The following is a 17,572-nucleotide window of genomic DNA, read 5'->3' as shown; positions in this document are numbered from 1 at the left end:
GTGAGATCAGAGGAGGAGAAGATCAGAGGAGGAGGTGAAGATCGGAGGAGGAGGAGAGAAGATCAGAGGAGAGGAGAAGATCAGAGGAGGAGGAGGAGGTGAGATCACAGGAGGAGGAGGAGAGATCAGAGGAGGAGGAGAAGATCAGAGGAGGAGGAGGAGGAGGAGAGATCAGAGGAGGAGGTGAAGATCGGAGGAGGTCAGAGGGGGTGTGGCCAACACCCAGACAGGAAGAGGAGAGACAAACAGCAGTTCATTAATAACTTGTTGTTGTAGCTTCAGTCACATGATCAGTGTTTACAATGACTCATCGATTCATGTTCCAATCACAACTCAATAAAAATATTGATCTTCTGAAGCTGCAGGGACAGATGAACCGTCTCCACGTGGACCATGTTTCTGATCTGGACCTGGTCTCATGGAGAGGAATCATGTTTCACAAACAGGTTTATTGAACCTCCATGTTGATCTAGTCTGGGTCTGACAAGTCCACATACAGAAGGGGTTTCTGAAGACCTGGTCTGCTGTGGTCTGTAAACCACGTTACACAGATTAGAGTCCTAACACACGAATCCGGGTTTTAACAGGTTTTGATTCCTCTGGTCCAGGTCTGACGAGGCTACATGAACCGTTTTTGAGCTGGACCCGGTCTCATGTGGTCTGAGGTGTTTAATAACGTCCACTCATGGGACGACAGAGGAACGATCCCCGGTAAATGTCCGTTAGCTCCGGTTAGCTACTGAATCTAAATAGTGTTTGGACGTTAGCTCCTCCGGCGTCTGTTAGCCCGCCATGCTAACAGGCTAACACCGCAGAGTGAACCCGGTCTCCGGCTGTAAACCGGCTCCTGTCCCGGGCTCTCCCGGTGCTTTTAACGGTGCAATGGAGTTTTACCGTCCAGGGTCAGGCTGTCCTGCTCTTTGGGCTGTTTGGCCGCGGTAGCCGTCTCCTCCTCCGGCATCTCCACGTCCTGCGGTTCTGGGCCCGGGTCCTTAGGCTTCTCCGCTTTGGAGTCCCGGTCCCGGCCTCCCGCCTTGTCCCGCCGCTTGGCCGCTGTCTCCTTCATGGTGTCTGGAAGACAAACGGCAGACAGTGAGGGGATACACGGAGCTCCAGCTGGATGAACACGGGGACGATGAGCAGGTCTGAATCGGGTCTTTACCTGCACAGTCACTCTGATCCTCAAGCTAACGTCACAATGACTGGCAACTGTTGGAGCGCGGAGGATTGTGGGAGATCGCAGGCAGAAGCAGCAGAGCAGACTCAGACAATCGATAACAGATCGTCTGTTTCCGTTCCTGTCTTCACACTGGAAACTGGACTTCACACTCTGATCCGGGTCCACTGGGTCTCAATTCATAAATAACATTATTTTCTATCAAAACATTTATATAAAATTACACATGAGCTGTGAGTGCCAGATCTTTTAAATCAGAACTTCCTAACGAACATGTTTACCTGCAGGTTTTCACCTGATCCCAACAGGTACGTACGTCACAACTAGGACGCAGTGTAGCCACACTGGGAGACAGAACAATTTATTTATAACTAGACTGTAACAGTTAGACCTAAAGATATTATCACTGCATTTGAATGTAATAACAACCTTTATCTGTTAAATTCCACACACATGAAGCAAAATTCTCCAAATCTTCACCAAACTACACCTTTTTAATAAAATTCAAAACATATTTTGATATATTCTGTCTGTAACCCCTGATTAAAATGATTAGCCTATGATTAATTGCTGTATTTGATTAATATATTCTTATTTAATTTTATTATTATTCATTATTATTATTATTATATTATATTATACTTTTTTGGTTTCTCTGTTCAATCATCATCACCACCATCATCATCATCATCATCATCACCATCATCATCATCACCACCATCATCATCATCATCACCATCACCATCATCATCATCACCACCATCATCATCACCACCATCATCATCACCATCATCATCATCATCATCACCATCATCATCATCACCACCATCATCATCACCACCATCATCACCATCATCACCATCATCATCATCATCATCACCATCATCATCATCATCATCATCACCATCATCATCATCATCATCACCATCATCACCATCATAAAAAAGACATACTAAATGTGTAATAAAATAAAAATAAAAATATTTATTACAAAAGCGAGAGAGAGAGAGAGAGAGAGAGAGAGAGAGAGAGAGAGACCTGTTGCTGTGTCACACTGAACAGCTTCCCTCCCTGTCTGTTTCTATCAGGCAGGTGACAGGTGTCCGGTGGGCGGGGCTTGTTGCAGCTCGTGCAGTCTGCTCAGTGCTGATAGAGCTCGTGCTGTCGCTCGGTCTGCAGTAATTCTCAGAAACAAGAGAAGAAGAAGCCGGAGGACTCAGGACTGACTGTCGCTGTGTGAGACTTTTATCTGAGGCGGATCCTTGTAGAACGTGGACTTTAAAGATCGTACAGTCAGCTGCTGGTTTCTGTTGTGGTTTTACTGGTTCCAGTTTGTCCGCTCGGCCTCATTAACTCACCCGCTGCTGCTGACACAGTGAGTACACGGTCATAATATAATATAACTATTTAAAAAAACTTAATTAAAGAAATATTATTGTGATAAAATATTATTTATTGTTTATATCATGTATACATGTATATATGCATAAAATAATATAATTAATTAAATTATGATGTAAAATATATAATGAAATACTAATTAAAGTAACCCGGTTAAATCAAATAATGGAATAATAAACTTAATTTGGAGTTTAAAATAACACAAACCTGCCTGTGTATCATAAATGACTCAGCGTACAGTTATAATAATAATAATAATAATGTAATTACTATTATTATTATTATTATTGTTAATTTAATAAAATTAATTTATTAGTTTTTTTGTGGTTGAATTAATTATTATAATAAATCAATAAATACAAAAGTCTAATCTATATATCGTTTTCTGAAACATTTTATTGTGAAAAACGTCTGATGATTATTATTATTATAATTAGTGAAATAGTTATTTATTAGTTGTTTCAGACGAGTCGGGAGCTTCTGCTCATTTCAATTTCCTTGCAGCAGATAAATGCCTCATCAGTGATGTCACAGTGTATCTGAGTCTCAGGTGTGAGACAGGTGTGTCCTGGTGGACATGTTCAGGCTGTTTGATGTGTACAAACATAAACACTGGATTGTGAAGACCCTCATCTGAAGGGGGGTGCTCAGGTCAGCTGGTCAGGTCTCAGGTAGATCACCTGACTAAATGTAACTCATGTGATGTTTCAGACTGACGTTTGTCTGGAGACCCCTCAAGCTCCTCCCACTCCTCTGACATCATAGTGTGGGACTTGACCCGGTGTCACTGCGGAGACGACACGTGACCCGCCCCCACAACCTGGTGAGGAAGAGGAGGAGCAGGAGGAGGAGAGCCTGAGCAGGATGCTGCCCCAAAGCAAGAGAAGACCTGAAGAAGAGGAGGAGGATGAGAAGGAGTCCATCCTTCCTCCTCCTCTTCCTCCCATTACCATGACGACCTCAAAGGACAGCCAAACAGAGCCTACAGTGAGCCCTCTGGCCAATCGGGAGGTCAGCTCAGACTCGGGGGAGGATACGGGGGTGACACTGTCAGACTCCAACAGGGAGGTGTTACCGTGGCAACAGAAGAACGAGGAGGAGGAGCATGACGAAGAGGAGACGCAGGCGGTGGCCTCGTCTCCTGATGGACGATTCCTCAAGTTCAACATTGAGATCGGACGAGGATCCTTCAAGACGGTTTACAGAGGTCTGGACACGGAGACCACGGTGGAGGTGGCCTGGTGTGAGCTGCAGGTGACACACACACACACACACACACACACACATTACCTGCAGTAGATCATGATCAGTGGCTGCCAGTCAGGAGAAACGACCAACAGCACCTGCAGAGCGTCAGAGTGCTGAGCTGCTGTGGGCGGGGCCAGCAGAAAACACCTGTTGTAGACACTTTTAAAAGACGCCCAGTGAAACAATCCAACATCTGTTTCAATGAAGCTTCATGAAGAAGATTTTCATCTTTATCTTCCTGTGAAAACAGAACTTTCCTTTGGCACTACATTCTTTCAACCGCTGAACTACCGTATTCCTACAAGAGCACCTACAGGGCGCACTGTATTACGCCGCAGCCGCCGGTCAGGAAGCGACGACCTGTGTGATCTCAGTGTGTGTGTGTCGGTGTGTGTTATCTGAGGTCACAGTGTATCTGAGCTGATCTTATAGTTTTATTGGCTGCTGATGCAGCTCTGAGCTGTGATTGGCTCAGAATGAGGAACCATCACCTGTGGGGGGTTGTTCAGGTTTAGTAATATTTAACCCACACACACACACACACACACACACACACACACACACACACACACACACACACACACACACACACACACACACACACACACACACACACACACACACACACTTATATGAATGTCATCCATTCTAAACTCACTAAACTCAGATGTAAATCTGTCACTCACACCTGGTCTGAAGGTCCAGGTGTGAGTCAGGGTCGGGGGGCTTGGTCCTCACAAGTATAGACAAACGTGTGTGTGTGTGTGTGTGTTTGATAGAACAGTGACTCAGCAGTTTGTCGTTCTGTACTCAGTATCTGATTGGACAGACGGCTGCTGGTTGGTGTTGATAACAGCACACACACACACACACACAGAGTTAATGGGGTCAAAGGTCAACTCTGTGTTGTGTGTTTATGGTCATTAAAAAAAAACCAACACACCATCATGTCACCTGTCCTTCACTCCCATTGGTCAGCAGCAGTTACACACATCACCTGTGAGGACTTTCATTGAGTTCACTCCTAACTCATTATATTATATTATATTATATTATTATTATTAGTATATCAACGCAGTGTCTATAAGACCGATTGGTCAACATGTCTTCCATGAACAACATTGTCTTTAGGAAACAGATCAGTGGTTAGTGGATATGAAATCTGAGTCTGGCTTGAGTAACAGAAGGTGTGAAGCTTCATCAGGTTTATAACGTTATTAAAGTTCTAACATGTAGCTGCTATGAGCTGAGTCGTCCTGCGGAACACAGAGTTTTATTTATGACCCAACAAGAAAACGTTTGTGTGTTATCATGTCAGCAAATCATCAGCGTGTTGTTACAGACTGTATGAGGGCTCAGTGTCCTTCAGGTTTTTCTCACAGTCGACTCTCAGCTTTTTAATTTGCTCGTCCCTGAAGTGTCAATTAATTAATTCATGTGCTAACGTATGACCTTTGACCCTGTCAGACCCATCGTCTGAACAAGGTGGAGCGTCAGCGGTTCTGTGAGGAGGTGGAGATGCTGAAAGCTCTGCAGCATCCCAACATCGTCCGATTCTTCGACTCCTGGAAGTCGGTGCAGAAGGGCCGCAAGTGCACCATCCTGGTGACGGAGCTGATGACGTCCGGGACCCTCAAAACGTGAGTCCAGAACCAGGACCTGCAGAACCTGCTCGGTTTGGACCTTACTGCTATTTTAGATTTTGTTTTTATATAATCTAATACTAGAATCTATATTATTAAATTATCTATATTATATTATCATAATATAATAACATCAAATATACAGGTATATGTTTTGAAACTGTGCCTTAAAACGAGCCGTCAGGAATGTTGGATTTTTGTGATGTCACAACAAAGCAGTCACTGCCCTCATCTACACCCAAGCCCCGCCCACCTGGACCCATCCATCCAACCCTGTTGTTGTTGTTTTAACTTTATTAACAACACAACAGGAAGTGGTCACTAATCAAGACAGGGACATGTCGAGGAGATGCTGCACAGTGACTCGGCATGTCAGCCAATCAGAAGAGAGACTCAGAGCCTCCTTTCTTCTGATTGGCTCACCGACCTGTTGTTACTAGAGCTCCAGCTCGAAAACTACACTGAGATGGTTTTTATATCTTCTGATGGATCAATCTTAGTTCCAGGACACTCTGCTCTCACCTGAACCTCACCTGAGCTGAGACCTGTGTTTCCCTCCAGGTACCTGCGCAGGTTCCGTCAGATGAAGCTGAAGCTGCTGCAGCGCTGGAGTTTCCAGATCCTGAAGGGGCTTCATTTCCTGCACTCACGCTCCCCTCCCATCCTGCACCGGGACCTCAAGTGCGAAAACATCTTCATCACCGGGCCCACCGCCTCCGTCAAGATCGGCGACCTGGGCCTTGCCACGCTCAAGAAGGCCTCGTTCGCCAAGAGCGTCATCGGTACGACCAGTGTGTAGACATTAGATGCAGTTGTTTGTAGTTGCTGCTGTTATTGTATTTCATACTGTGACTTGTGGTGCGTTCAGGGACCCCGGAGTTTATGGCTCCAGAGATGTACGAGGAGAAATACGATGAGGCTGTGGACATTTACGCCTTCGGAATGTGCATCCTGGAGATGGCGACCTCCGAGTATCCATACTCTGAGTGTCAGAACGCCGCCCAGATCTACCGCAAAGTCACCAATGTAAGCTCCACCCACGAGAGTGCTGCCTACTTCCTGTTTCTGTTCCGGTGTTTGACTGTGCACTTGTCTCTCAGGGAATCAAACCAGACAGTTTCCTCAAAGTCAAAGTCCCGGAGCTGAAGGAGATAATTGACGGCTGTATCCGAACCAACAGCAGCGAGAGGTAATGACATCACAACCCTCTTGATTTAAAGGGACAGTGGTCTGACATGCCACCTCCATTGGATAGACGAGGACTTACCCATGATCCTCAACGTCCTGATTCAGGGGACGTTCTTGTTCAGATGTTCAGGTGTTCAGGTGTTCAGATGTTCAGGTGTTCAGTGTTCAGGTGTTCAGGTGTTCAGTGTTCAGATGTTCAGGTGTTCAGGTGTTCAGATGTTCAGGTGTTCAGATGTTCAGGTGTTCAGGTGTTCAGATGTTCAGGTGTTCAGGTGTTCAGTGTTCAGGTGTTCAGTGTTCAGATTTTCAGGTGTTCAGGTGTTCAGTGTTCAGGGGTTCAGGTGTTCAGGTGTTCAGGTGTTCAGATGTTCAGGTGATCAGGTATTCAGTGTTCAGGTGTTCAGTGTTCAGATATTCAGGTATTCAGGTGTTCAGATGTTCAGGTGTTCAGTGTTCAGGTGATCAGGTGTTGTTCAGTGTTCAGGTGTTCACTGTTAAGGTGTTTAGATATTCAGGTGTTCAGGTATTTAGTGTTCAGCTGTTCAGGTGTTCAGAATTCAGGTGTTCAGATGTTCAGGCGCTCAGGTGTTCAGTGTTCAGTGTTCAGGTGTTCAGATGTTCAGGCGTTCAGAAGTTCAGGTGTTCAGGTATTTAGTGTTCAGATATTCAGGTATTCAGGTGTTCAGTGTTCAGGTGTTCAGTGTTCAGGTGTTCAGGTGTTCAGATGTTCAGTGTTCAGGTGTTCAGTGTTCAGGTGTTCAGATGTTCAGATGTTCAGGTGTTCAGATGTTCAGGTGATCAGGTATTCAGTGTTCAGGTGTTCAGTGTTCAGATATTCAGGTATTCAGGTGTTCAGGTGTTCAGTGTTCAGGTGTTCAGATGTTCAGATGTTCAGGTGTTCAGATGTTTAGGTGATCAGGTGTTGTTCAGTGTTCAGGTGTTCAGGTGTTCACTGTTAAGGTGTTTAGATATTCAGGTGTTCAGGTATTTAGTGTTCAGCTGTTCAGGTGTTCAGAATTCAGGTGATCAGGTGATGGTCAGTGTCTTTGTTTGGTCCTGCAGGTTCACGGTTCAGGACCTGCTGGACCACCGGTTCTTCCAAGAGGAGCTGGGCGTTCATGTGGAGCTCGCCGAGGACGACGACGGCTCGAGGGCGGCGCTGAAGCTCTGGCTCCGGATGGATGACAACAAGAAGCTTCACGGAAAATACAAAGACAACAACGCCATCGAGTTCCTGTTCGAGCTGTACAAAGACGTCCCCGAGGAGGTGGCCCAGGAGATGGTATCTGATGACATCACACTGATGACATCACCCGAGGTGGCAGGCTGAGGTGTCTCACCTGTCCCTCTCTCTCTCTCTGTCTCTCTCAGGTGGTGTTGGGTTTTGTGTGCGAGGCGGACTATAAGCTGGTTGCCAAGGCGATCAGACACAGAGTGACGGCCATAAAACGTCAGCGGGAGAAACAGCGGCGCCTGAATGAGGGAGCTCTGAACCGCCAAACGGACGCCGTCATCGAGGAGGAGCTGGACCCCACCCCCAAACCACCTGAACCATCCAATCAGAGACCTGCACCTGCTGCAAGCGCATCAGCTGAGGGGAAGGTAGCCAGCCAGGTGTGTTTGAGGCTGTTGCCGTGGTAACATCCATGAAACACAGGGCTTCCTGCTGGCAGAGTCTACTCCTACAGAGAATGATCTGTTCTCTACGTTTTAAACTAAAGAAAAAGGTTGAGGAGTTTTCTTTGGCGAGGTTCATTTGATGGTCGTGATGTCGTCGTGATGGCGTCGTGATGTCGTCTGATATAACATCTGATATATTTATATATTTATAAAAATTATTGAAGATATTTCATTTCACTGTTTCATGAATCAGAAAAAAAGACACTATTTTTGACGTGAATGAAATTCTGGTTTGAACTTATAGCAGGACGCAGCAGTTTTTCAAGCACCGCCCCCCCCCTGGATAGAAGCCCCACCCATGGTAACCATGGCATCATCAATGCTGTCATCAAGCAGCAGCCTGGTAGATTCTGGGATCAGCAGCATGTTCAGTAGGACGGAGGAAGACGGAGACGAGGACGACAAGGCAGCCAAACACACGTCGTACTCCTCTGCCACATGTCCGTGTCACTTCCTGTTTTATTTTCATGTTTCATGTTTCTGAAGTTTTAAACTGAAATTCAGTCTTCATCTTCACATTGAAACGTCTCTCTCCCCTCTGGTTGCCACGGCAGCGGACTGTGAGATAGACAACTCCTCAGGTGTCACAGAGAAGGTCGAAGCCACGCCCTCTCCTGTCACAAATCCCACCTCTGCCCTGTCCTTCTCTGCTCCTGCTCCAGTGGCTCAGGAAACCCCTCGCCTTGAAGCTTCTCCCTCTTTGACCCGGGCTCCATCCAAGGCTCCGCCCCTTCCTGTGCTGCGTTTCCCCAAGGTGAGCAGGGGGCGGGGCTTAAACATAGATAGAGGTTGGAGCTAAAATGAATCTGACACCGCCTCCTCAGAGTCAGACCTGAACCACATGTTGATCTGGTTCAGTGTGACATCACTTCCTGATGATTATCTCTGATGTCCTCCACAATAAAAATGTCTGTAGGACTTCATTCAGAATCCTGTTTGGATGTTAGGGTTAGTCATCACAGCTGATCACATCTGGTCACAGCTGATCACTGCTGATCACAGCGGATCTGATCACTGCTGGTCACAGCTGATCACTCCTGATCACAGCTGATCTGATCACTGCTGATCACTGCTGGTCACAGCTGATCACTGCTGATCTGATCACTGCTGATCTGATCACTGCTAATCACAGCTGATCACAGCGGATCTGATCACTGCTGGTCACAGCTGATCACAGCGGATCTGATCACTGCCGGTCTGTGGAGCTCACACAGTTCTTCTGAGGCTGGAGTGTTGAGATGGATCTGTGTCGCCCTCTAGAGGACGTACTGACACCAGGTCTGACAGGACCTGGATCAGGATCAGGGTCAGTTCAGTCTGAATCTTTGTCCTCATGTTGTCTCCAGAGCATCGCTGTGTCCCATAATGCAGAGCAGCCGTCGTCTGAATCAGTCTGCGGCTTCTCCTCACCTGTTGATAGGTGACACACACACACACACACACACACACACACACACACACATTAGGGATTTTACTTCACATTGTCTGTCTGTCCGTAGCTGCACCTCTGACGTGACATCAGGTTTGAGTGACGGCACTGACGGCCAATCAGATAAGGGCAACCAGGAAGTAAGGAAAAGGGTGGCGATGAAGCAGTTCAGGAGGAGAGCGAGGGCTCGTCTGAAAATCACCGGGGTGAGAACATGACTCACTGTCATCCTCAGCTTCATTAACCACGACCTGACAGTGTGTGTGTGTGTGTGTGTGTGTGTGTGTGTTGTGTGTGTGTGTGTGTGTGTGTGTGTGTGTGTGTGTGTGTGTGGTGCGTTCAGGTGTCAGACATGGTGGACCGGGTGGTGGAGTGTCAGCTGCAGACTCACAACATTAAGATGGTGACCTTTAAATTCGACCTTGACGGAGACAATCCAGAGGACATCGCGTCTGTGATGGTGAGTAGCAACAGCCAATCAGAGCGCGTCTCTAGCAGCTGGAGCTGAGCTGCTTGTTTCTCTGATAACTTGAGATCCAGATGTCCGACGACTAAAATCATCTGCTTCAAAAAACGAGATCGAAGACACATGATCATAGAGGAGATGATGTCATCACAGGCGACCAATGAAATATCACCATGATTAAAGTCAGATTTCTCTGGTTTGAGAATTGAACTCAATAACTATGAACATAGAACATAGAACATATAGAAAATAGAACCTATAGAACATATAGAACATAGAACATATAGAACTTATAAAACACATAGAACATAGAACATATACAACATATAGAACATATAAAACACATAGAACATATAGAACATATAGAACATCTAGTTGTTTTAATGTGGAGAAGTTACAGATTACACTCGTCAGAGATGAAGTCCCTGAAGTTTTTAACCCTTCACTGATACGACAGGTAACTGCACCTGTAACACTGTGTGTGTGTGTGTGTGTGTGTGTGTGTGTGTGTGTGTGTGTGTGTGTGTGTGTGTTTCAGCTCCACAGAGACTTCATCCTCCCGTCAGAGCGGGAAGGATTCATTCTCCGCATGTATGAGATCATCACAAGGGTGGAGTCACTGATGCATCAGCAGCCAGCAGACACGGACGGGTTGTCTCACCTAACCCCCCCCTCGCTGCCTGAGTCCACGGTGTGTGTGTGTGTGTGTGTTCTCATTGATAACTTCCAAAGTGATCGATCAGTTAAACGATTCATCTTGAACCTGTTCAGTAAACTGATGATCTGGTGTTAATTGCATTTAAACCTGCAGCCTCACCTGTCGACCCCGGGCCTCTCCAGAGCACTATCCTTATCCTCACTACCTGGTAAAGAGGAGGGGGGGGTTATTTCAGTTCATATTTACTCACCTGTGATAAACAGGCTGAGTGACTGACTCACCTGTTGTGTTTTCCCATCAGACATTGATGCTGACCCCTCTCCCTTAAAGGGCGTAGACTTCTACATCGACCCTGAGGCCACGCCCGCCGTCAGGCCGCTGAGGTCACAGTCTTTTCACACCTCATCAGGTACATGAGCACACCTGGTGAGGTAAAGCCTCTCCCTTTTGAAAATTGCATTTTCAAGCTTTAATGACAGCGCCACCGTGTGGTGATGCACATCATTTGCAGTCATTGGGCCACGTTTCATGTTTGCAGCTCATCCCTTCAAAGGATAATAATACTAATAACAACAATAGTAATAATAATACCAAATAATAATTTTTCTTCTCCTTTTTATTTTCATTTTAATTTTGTTTTATTTTTCATTCTGTCCATTTTTTATTTTTATCTAATTTATATATTATTTTATTTTTTCATTTTTTTCATTTGCATTTATTTATTTTTTCTACTTTATTTTGACTTTTCCTCCTTTTTATTTTCAATATTTTTTCTTTTCTGTTCTATGATTATCATTGCTTCCTTTATCTTTACTCTTTATTTTCATTTTTCATTTTTTCAGTTTTTTTCTTCTTGTTTTTGTTTCTCTTTTTATTCTTTATTTTATTTCATTTTCTTTCATTTTCTTTCTTTTTCACATTTGTATTTGTTTTTGTTGTTGCTGATAAAAATGAACATACAACAATTAATATTATAATGACCCAATGTTTATATTAATAACAGATGAATAACACTCTTTAATACCCCCCCAGCTTCCTCCCATCAGCCCCCCATCTATCCCTTCCAATACCCCCACCCAGACTCCGCCCTTTCCTCCTCCCACCTCCCTCCTCCTCAGTATCACCTCCAGTCTACCCCCTATTCCCCCTACACCGCCCCCTTCCCCGCTCAGAGCCCCGCCCCCGGCCTCCATGGAGTCCACAGTAACCCCTCCCTCCTCAGCCCCCCATCCACCTCTTCCTCGGCCCCTCCCCCTCCTCACTGGCCCCCCCCTGACCAGCCTTTCTTCACTCTGACCAACATGCTCTCTCTGGCCATGAGCATGGCCCAGACCTTCATGCCCCCACCTGGGGCCCCGAACCAGGGCTTTCTCCCCCACAACCAGCCCCTGTCTCCCCCGTTCGCCTCCCCCCAACCCCTCCATTCTCCCCCCATGTCTCCATCCCTGGGCCCTAAGCTCCACCCTCCACCTGCCTCCTTCTCTGCTCCGCTCTCCTCCCAACCTCCCCACAGCCACCAACTCACTCAGACAGGCTCCGCCCATGACAGCCAGCAGGGGGCGTCGCCAGGCCGGACTGACACACCTCAGGTAGGAGGGGGCTGCCAGGTGTGTTGTTAAATATTCACTGTGATTACCTGACTTCACTAACGAGACCTGTGGTCCAGATAGAGGTTCATTCATTCATTTTCACTCATTCATTCAGTCATTGCCACGTCACAGTCACATGGTTCAGCTGAAGGTCGGCTCAGCTCCGCCCCCTCATGGTGAGTCTGCTGACATCACAAAGTGACATCACACCAGACTGAGCAGATTTACTGATCATTGGTCTGGTTTACAGGTTCAGAGACGGTCGCTGCTCCCAGTGCTCCCAGTCCGACCAGTGCACCCAGTCTGACCAGTGCTCCCAGTCCGACCAGTGCTCCCAGTCCGACCAGTGCACCCAGTCCGACCAGTGCACCCAGTCTGACCAGTGCTCCCAGTCTGACCAGTGCACCCAGTCTGACCAGTGCACCCAGTCTGACCAGTGCTCCCAGTCTGACCAGTGCTCCCAGTCTGACCAGTGCTCCCAGTCCGAGCAGTGCTCCCAGTCTGACCAGTGCTCCCAGTGCTCCCAGTCTGACCAGTGCTCCCAGTGCTCCCAGTCTGACCAGTGCTGCTCCTCACAGAGTAAGACCTACAGGAGAAATGTGATTTTATGTTGTGGTATCTTGAGGTGCTGATGTGAAGAAGTGATCACCGCTGACACGTCTTTACTTGCAATCAAAAAGAAGTTTATTTACAAGAAAGAAACCGGGTCAAAAATGCTGAATCCTGGAGCATCTCTGCCAATGTGAGATCTCCTTCTACCGTCTCACAAACCCCTCTATTTATCTGTCTTATCCCACCTTTGGAATGTGCACTTCTTCCAATAAGAAGAAGCCTTCACCCAAATGGTATATAAGATCTGGCTTATGGCCTCTGGTGTCTGGCCTTTGACCTCTGAGGCTATAAAGACCCCGACATGTCTGAGTTTCTCGTACCATATTAAACAGAAAACCAATGTTTAACCAGTTTTGACCCCTAATACACATTCCTTAAACTCAACTTACAACGAGTGGTTCAAGGTGACCTTTGACAAAGTCTTAGTTGACAGCCTTCTTGAACTTTAGAATAAAAAATAAATAAAAGAAGAACATACAACAATTTAGAATGTTGAAATAGAAGGAAATGAAGTGGATAATACACTATAATGTGAAATTATTTACTGTTGTAAAATCTCTTTATTATTGTTTGTTGCTGTTTTTTCTGTTTTCTGTTTTAGTTTCAGTTTCTTTCATTTAATTGGTTTTTATTTAAAATATCTGTAAATAACTTGAACGACATGATCGTGAATGATTAGTAAATAAATAACCACCACGAGACATCAGGTTGAATTTGTAACAATAATGATGATGATGATGTTCTTCCTCCCGTTCAGGTGTCTCCCCCCATCCTCCCATCACCCAGACTGTCCCCCATTCAGGAGGGTAAGACACAGCTCAGACCGACTGAGACTTCTTCTTCTTCTTCAGTTTTCTCCCACAGACTTCATCTGTAGGAACCTTCAGCGTCTCTGTACAGGGAGTGTTCCTAATAAAGTGCTCACCTGGTCTGACTGTGGAGGGACATGAGGCTCGTCTCAGTCCGACACTTCACAGGACAACCAGCTGCTCACACTCTTTCTTCTTCTGTGTTTTTACAGTGAAGAAACCTTCAGTCGTCACTGTCGGTCGTTTCCAGGTGACGCCCTCTAAAGACGTTCCCGCTGTCTATCATCAGGGGCCCCGCCCACTCGACCAGGCCACACCCACCGCCCACTCTCCACCTCCCTCCAGGCCAAAACAATCAGGGAGCTCAGAGAGCAGCACGGAGGAACAGAACGAATCAGACAGTAGCATCGCCATGGTGACAGTCTCCCTGGCTGGTGGTTACCATGACAACCCTGGAGGACAGGAGGACGAGTGGAGGAGGGGCGAGGATGAAGAGGAGGAGGAGAGGAAGAGGAGGAGGGGTCAGAGGCTGAGTGTCAGTCAGTGGGAGGGGTCAGCCAGCAGCGCTGGCTTCAGCCAATCACGGAGCCGCTCTGCACCCGTCTTCAGCTCTGACGAATCAGAGAGCGAGAAGGAGGAGATGTGGGAGGAGCTACAGGAGCTGCGGGAAAGGTGATTGGTGGATTGATGATGTTTTCTTCACTGAGGCAGATGATTGGCCCAATCAGAGAGAGAGAAATTTCAATATAAGACCATGAGTCTGATTTCAAAATAAGACTCATGATTGAACCTGAGATTTACACAAAACATGAACCTCTGCTATTGGTTCTGTTCTAGTTCTGGTTCTGTTCTAGTTCTGGTTCTGTTCTAGTTTTGGTTCTCTTCTGGTGTTTTTCTGGTTCTGAGGGAATCTAAAGGGAATTTATTCAAATTTGCCACCAATATTCCTTTGACTCAACTGATTTGGTCAAAGGTCAGCTTCAGTGTGACATCATAATGTTCTGGTCATTATTCAACACAGTTACATAGCAACAGCAAAGGAGACTGGGACCATATTTCCTGTAATGTGATTGGTTGGTGGAGGCGGAGTTAAAACTGACGTGTCAGGAGTGTTGCTGCTTCCAGCCCTTTGACACCTGTGGTCACATGATCTTCTTCCAGCTCTCACATATTATTTATGTTAATTTATGTAAACGAGACTCGATCAGATTCCAGATGAGTACGCGACATGAATCCTCTCCCTCCCTCCCCCAGACACCTGACGGAGGTGCAGAACCTACAGGCCAATCAGAAGCGAGAGATCGAGGAGCTGTACCTGAGGATGGGTAAAGCCCCGCCCCCTGGTATCGTCTCTCCGGCCGCGATGTTGAACCATCGCCAACGCCGCCTCTCCAAGAGCGGGAACTACCCACCTGCTCACAAAAACAGCCTACAGAGACTTGACGTGCTGCCCCCTGCAGGTGGGAGGGGCACTGCAGCCTGTTCACCACAAACAACAACAACAAACACAACAACAACAGAGTTTATGATAATGAGATGACCTAATGACATGAAACCTGATGTTGTGTTTGTGCTTCAGGCATCATGAGGAAGAGTTCGCTCAGCGGCAGCAGCAGCGGCTCTCAGGAGAGAGCAGGGAAAGGAGTGACCTTTGCCCCCGAACACACCTGTATGGTGAGTTCACACCCTCACCTGTACAGCTCCAGTAAGTTGCTTCTGCCACCTGGTGGTCACTAAAGTCCCTGAATCCACCTCCAGGTGGAGAGACGTGTTGAAAATGAAGAGCTCTGATTGGCTGTCTGTACAAATAACATCCAGGTAGAACACCTGGTTGCAGTGTTGTGTAGTCTGCCACTGGAGAGATTAACCTCTGACCTTTCTCCTCCAGTGACAGAGAGCACCTGCTGACTGATGAGGAGGACGAAGAAAGAGGAAGAGGAGCGACACGTTGCTTTATTATCAAAGCTGCAGAGAGACGAACACCTGATCTGGGTTTTATAAACTGTCCCAGCTCCTGGATCTGGTCTGAGACCTGGATCTGATCTGAGACCTGGATCTGGTCTAAGACCTGAGACCTGGATCTGATCTGAGACCTGGATCTGATCTGAGACCTGAGACCTGGATCTGATCTGACACCTGGATCTGGTCTGATCTGAGACCTGGATCTGGTCTAAGACCTGAGACCTGGATCTGATCTGACACCTGGATCTGGTCTGATCTGACACCTGGATCTGGTCTGATCTGAGACCTGGATCTGGTCTGAGCTGCTCGTCCTCCTCTGACCTGGATCAGTTGTTTCTGCATGAACACGTCATCAGACCCTCGCAGCTGATTTTACACATTTTATATGTTTGTGATTGTTTGTGTTTGACTGCTGTCAATCAAATCAGCTGCAGAGTTTCTGAGTGCTCGATGTGAATCTATAACTTTGACGTGCTGCTCATGAAGTCCACCTCCTGCTGTATTCTGAGTCTGTATCCACCGACCCGGAACCACCGCGCTCCGTATTAAGAGGTGATGTCATAAAGACTTGTTGTGACGTTTGAAGAGAGACGACTGAACGAACAGAAGCTCCAGCACAGCGAGCGCCGCCTCAGGTGACGTCTGGCCGAGATGTGAAGAGATGAACATGTGGGTTTGGACGTGTTGCATTCAGAGCCCACACCCTTCGGAGGACTCTGCTTTCCTCACATAAACTTTCTGTTTTCAGTCTCTTAGTTTTAACAGATGTACCATATTATTTTCATTACTGGAGTCCAATGCATCTTGTGATATGTTGGACCAGAAAGGATTCACCCCCCACTGGGAACTCGTCTTTGACATGAAACCAGAATTTACAGGATTCATTTAATCTCAGTTTGTAAAGTTTGAATTATTCCAATATTAAACCTCATATTTGAAAGTTTTTTGCCCAATAAAAGTTTGATGGTAGAATTATAAAAACATTGTGATGTTTTTCTAACAGGGTCCAGTTTACATTCATCACTAAGGCAGATTATTCTTCCTCTAACAGACAAAGAGCTCTACAGTTTCCATCCACCATCACAAGCCTCGGGGGGGCAACACTTCCCCCCTGACTCCTCCCACTGATTTCATCTCTGTGTGTTTATATTTTTATCGATGTCTCAGTGACGCCTTGACAGGACGTCTTTAAATTTGGTTCAAACATTCACCAGGACTCAAGGACGAACTCATTAGATTTTGGTGGTCAAAGGTCAAAGGTTAAGGTCAGTGTGACCTCACAAAACACTTTTTAGCCATAACTCAAGACTTCACACAAATGGTTCATAAACGGCTCTGACTCTGATAAACAGGATGTGACCTGGAACTAGTCTGAGAGGCGGAGGGAAATGACCACAAGGAGGTGACTCAACATTCAAATATGTGTCGAGCAACTGTTGCCACAGCTCTTCCAAATTCACCATTAAACCTGCCTCAATGTCTGAATATTTACGATGAAGACGACGAGATGTGGGAAATAATGAGGGTCGAAGTCCAGGTTCGAAATGATCCCCACGCCGATTCTGTGTCTGTGCAGAGTGCCGCTCTAAAAATACCTCCCAGTGGGTCAGAGGGAGGAGGAGTCAGAGGGAGGAGGGGTCATTTTGAGGAGGGGTCAGTGGGAGGAGGGGTCAGTGGGAGGAGGAGTCAGGTGGAGGAGGGGTCAGTGGG

The 17,572-nt window shown here is 46.6% G+C and overlaps 2 protein-coding genes across 5 annotated transcripts in view; one reads left to right on the top strand and one right to left on the bottom strand.

Moving 5' to 3' along the window:
* Positions 1–1,281, bottom strand: part of psmd3 (proteasome 26S subunit, non-ATPase 3) — a 9,350-nt gene extending 8,069 nt beyond the window's left edge. Inside the window, exons 1-2 of one of the 2 annotated variants that reach the window (XM_056400868.1) lie at positions 1,163–1,281; positions 895–1,071 (exon numbers count right to left, since the gene is read on the bottom strand). In XM_056400868.1, the coding sequence (XP_056256843.1) occupies positions 895–1,066 (172 nt within the window). In that variant the 5' untranslated portion in view covers positions 1,067–1,071; positions 1,163–1,281. Of the gene's footprint in view, positions 1–894 lie in introns of both variants that reach the window. The other variant, XM_056400869.1, reaches the window with a different exon arrangement.
* A 74-nt stretch (positions 1,282–1,355) lies between these two features.
* Positions 1,356–16,843, top strand: LOC130184821 (serine/threonine-protein kinase WNK4-like). 3 transcript variants are annotated; one of them, XM_056400866.1, is made up of 25 exons: positions 1,356–1,485; positions 2,266–2,552; positions 3,290–3,832; positions 5,294–5,466; positions 6,031–6,251; positions 6,338–6,495; positions 6,570–6,658; positions 7,720–7,939; positions 8,029–8,271; positions 8,582–8,777; positions 8,892–9,091; positions 9,684–9,757; positions 9,837–9,972; positions 10,110–10,226; positions 10,771–10,923; positions 11,044–11,098; positions 11,192–11,299; positions 11,923–12,479; positions 12,595–12,655; positions 12,730–13,058; positions 13,849–13,897; positions 14,113–14,572; positions 15,155–15,360; positions 15,480–15,574; positions 15,789–16,843. In XM_056400866.1, exons 3-25 carry the CDS (start codon positions 3,443–3,445, stop codon positions 15,789–15,791), a joined length of 4,293 nt encoding a protein of 1,430 aa, XP_056256841.1. In that variant the 5' UTR covers positions 1,356–1,485; positions 2,266–2,552; positions 3,290–3,442; the 3' UTR covers positions 15,792–16,843. The 3 variants fall into 3 exon arrangements, with proteins under 3 accessions (XP_056256841.1, XP_056256840.1, XP_056256842.1); XM_056400865.1 differs by having other exon boundaries at positions 15,480–15,605; XM_056400867.1 differs by lacking the exons at positions 13,849–13,897; positions 15,155–15,360; positions 15,480–15,574; positions 15,789–16,843 and having other exon boundaries at positions 14,113–14,244.
* The last annotated feature ends 729 nt before the right edge of the window (positions 16,844–17,572 follow it).

Source organism: Seriola aureovittata, chromosome 17, assembly GCF_021018895.1.
Source record: "Seriola aureovittata isolate HTS-2021-v1 ecotype China chromosome 17, ASM2101889v1, whole genome shotgun sequence".
Lineage (NCBI taxonomy): Eukaryota > Metazoa > Chordata > Actinopteri > Carangiformes > Carangidae > Seriola > Seriola aureovittata.
The sequence above is the reverse complement of the archived record's forward strand: the minus strand, read 5'-3'. Positions and strand labels throughout refer to the sequence as shown.

Bases quoted from the DNA above. Each gene is read 5' to 3' on its own strand.
- LOC130184821 (XM_056400865.1), top strand. From the start codon at position 3,443: ATGCTGCCCCAAAGCAAGAGAAGACCTGAAGAAGAGGAGGAGGATGAG. The intron at 9,092-9,683 runs GTGAGCAGGGGG...TGTTGTCTCCAG, and splicing joins CTGTGCTGCGTTTCCCCAAG to AGCATCGCTGTGTCCCATAA. The intron at 12,656-12,729 runs GTGAGTCTGCTG...TCTGGTTTACAG, and splicing joins CTCAGCTCCGCCCCCTCATG to GTTCAGAGACGGTCGCTGCT.